Source organism: Trypanosoma conorhini (assembly GCF_003719485.1).
Source record: "Trypanosoma conorhini strain 025E chromosome Unknown Tco_14.4_contig_00565, whole genome shotgun sequence".
NCBI lineage: Eukaryota > Euglenozoa > Kinetoplastea > Trypanosomatida > Trypanosomatidae > Trypanosoma > Trypanosoma conorhini.
The window spans coordinates 10,070-12,393 of NW_021704653.1; the positions used below are offsets into that span (position 1 = coordinate 10,070).

At 62.5% G+C, this 2,324-nt stretch overlaps 1 protein-coding gene across 1 annotated transcript, besides 3 other annotated features; it reads left to right on the top strand.

The window, feature by feature from the left end:
- The first annotated feature begins 69 nt into the window (after positions 1-69).
- Positions 70-145: a microsatellite.
- A 194-nt stretch (positions 146-339) lies between these two features.
- Positions 340-364: a microsatellite.
- Positions 365-411: 47 nt separating this feature from the next.
- Tco025E_07380 (insect stage-specific antigen) lies at positions 412-2,178 on the top strand (the record flags this gene model as incomplete). Its single annotated transcript, XM_029374246.1, has 1 exon — positions 412-2,178. The coding sequence occupies one exon, from the start codon at positions 412-414 to the stop codon at positions 2,176-2,178; it is 1,767 nt and encodes a 588-aa protein (XP_029225652.1).
- An 87-nt stretch (positions 2,179-2,265) lies between these two features.
- Positions 2,266-2,314: a sequence feature (GA-rich).
- The last annotated feature ends 10 nt before the right edge of the window (positions 2,315-2,324 follow it).

Here is a 2,324-nt window from a genome sequence, read left to right on the forward strand (position 1 = left end):
GTTGTGGCTTTCCCCCCCCCCCCATTCTTTTACTTATTGCTGGGCCTTTCTTCGGTTTAACGTCTGTTTTGCGTGTGCGTGTGTGTCTGTTTTGCGTGTGCGTGTGTGTCTGTTTTGCGTGTGCGTGTGTGCCTGTTTGTGTGTGATCGGCGGCATCTCTCGGCTCCTCGTCTTTTTTCTCCCTGCCTCTGGGGGGTGCGTGCGCGGTAACGCTAGAGAAAGAGAGAGCGCGCGCGACAGTTGTTTAGCGGTGACGGTTACCCGGGCAGCGAGGCAAACGGAGACGGAGGGCGGTGGACGAAGACAGACACGCCAGGCAGTGCGTTGAGACGCGGTAGGCAAACCAAACAAGCAAACAAGCAAAACTCGAAAAAAAGGAATATATTTATATTTATGTATACGAAGACACTCATGCAATCCGGACGCCCCGCCACCGTGGCGTCTGTCACGCGTGTGGTGTCCGCAAGAAGGGCGTGGCCACCAACACTCCTCTCCGCCCTGCTGCTGCTGCTGCTGCTGCTGACGGTGGTGTGGGCTGCCCGGCCTGCGGAGGCGCAGGCTCCTTCCCCGTCGCCTGCTCCCCCGACGCCGTGGGCGGCGTACAGCTTCTTCAGCAGTCTCGCCTGCCCACCGTGTTCGCAGGGGCAAACCGATGGCCCAAGCGGCGTCGGTACACTCTTCACCGCGGCCGGTGGCTCGCTCGGCCCCGATGGCCATTCGCTGCTGCTCTGCGACGTCGGCGGCGGGGGCTCTAGCGTGCGGATTGTGAACCGCTCCGGCATCTTCACCGTTGCCGGTAGTCGCACGGACCGTGGCATGAGCAACGGGCCAGTGGCGCAGGCGCTCTTCAACACGCCCACTAGCGTGGTGTACGAGAACGGCGCGCTCTACGTGGCCGACAGCGCCAACAACGCCATTCGGCGCGTGGCGGGGGGCATGGTGAGCTCCTTTTTCTCGGCGGGGCTGCAGAATCCGTCCTACATCCTCCCCTACCGACGTCCGGTTGGCGCACACGACTTGTTCGTCTCCGACACCGGCCACTACCGCATCATTTTTACCCCGCTGCAGAACCACACCTTCTTCACGGAGTTCGTCACCGGGTTCCAGCCTGGCGTCCTGCAGATCAGTGTGTCGCGTCGGCGCATGTTTGCCATTAGAAACGCCCTCAAAATCGTGGCGATTGACATGGACGCCGCCAACGTCAGCGACAGCTCCTGGGACGTCGGCAACAGCAGCTGCACGGGCTACCTCAGCTCCCTCATGCTCACGGCGGACGAGAGTGAGCTCTTCTACTACGGCAACCGGGACGGAACGGCGTACATCTTCTCCGTCCCCGCCACGGCGTCGAAGGACAAGGCGCCAAGCCTCTGCCCGCAGGTGGTGATGGAGTGGACCGGCGGCGCCGTCACCTCGCTCGTGCTTGTGAACCAGCACGAGTTTTACGTCGTGACCACCTCCGACGTCTACCTCGTGCGGGACGGCGCCTACACGCCGACGCCGACGCCGACGCCGCCGCAGACGCCCACCGTGACGCCGACGGCGCCGCTGTCGCCGACGATCCCGCAGACGCCGACCCCGAGCATCACCGTCTCGCCCTACCGCGGCGACGTCGTGGCCGCCTTCCCCGCCGCAAGTCTTCCGCTAGCCAACGAGCATCTCATGGCCGAGCTCTACGCGTGGATGATGAAGGATGTGGGAATTGCGTTTAACTCCACCGACTTCCTCGCCGTCTTTCCGCCGAAGGGGAAATTTGACGTGCCCGGCGACGTGAACGTCTCCACCTGGACAAACCTGACGACGCAGCTCAACTTTGACGGCACCATTGCGATCACGGAGTACTACACACCGCACGGCATGTCCTCCGAGGAGGGGCAGGACCGCCTCTTCGCCTCGCCGTGGTACTGGACGAGGAAGTTCCTGGATTCCCTCAAGCAGGAGGCGCCGTGGACGCACCTAGAGGACTTCTGTGTGCTTAACTGCGTTGAGCAGTGCGCGACGATGACCTTTGACAGGTCGCAGTGCCTAGACTACGTAAAGCCGCCGGCGTGCAACGACGTCTGTGTGGGGGCGGTGGTGTCCTCCGCGGTGCTCGGCGCCACGGGCGTTGCGTTGTTTGCCCTCATGATTGGAAGCCCGGCGAATGCGCTGAGTGCCGTGCTGCTCGTGCCACCCGTGTAGAGCCCACCCACCCACCCCCGGCCGCGGCGGCACCGCAACAAAAGTAGAAAACCCCGGAGGTGAGAAGTGGAGGCGCATATCCCATGTAGCAAGAAGGAAGAAAGATGAAGAAAAAAAGAGAAGAGAAATGAAAGAAGCCCCCCCGT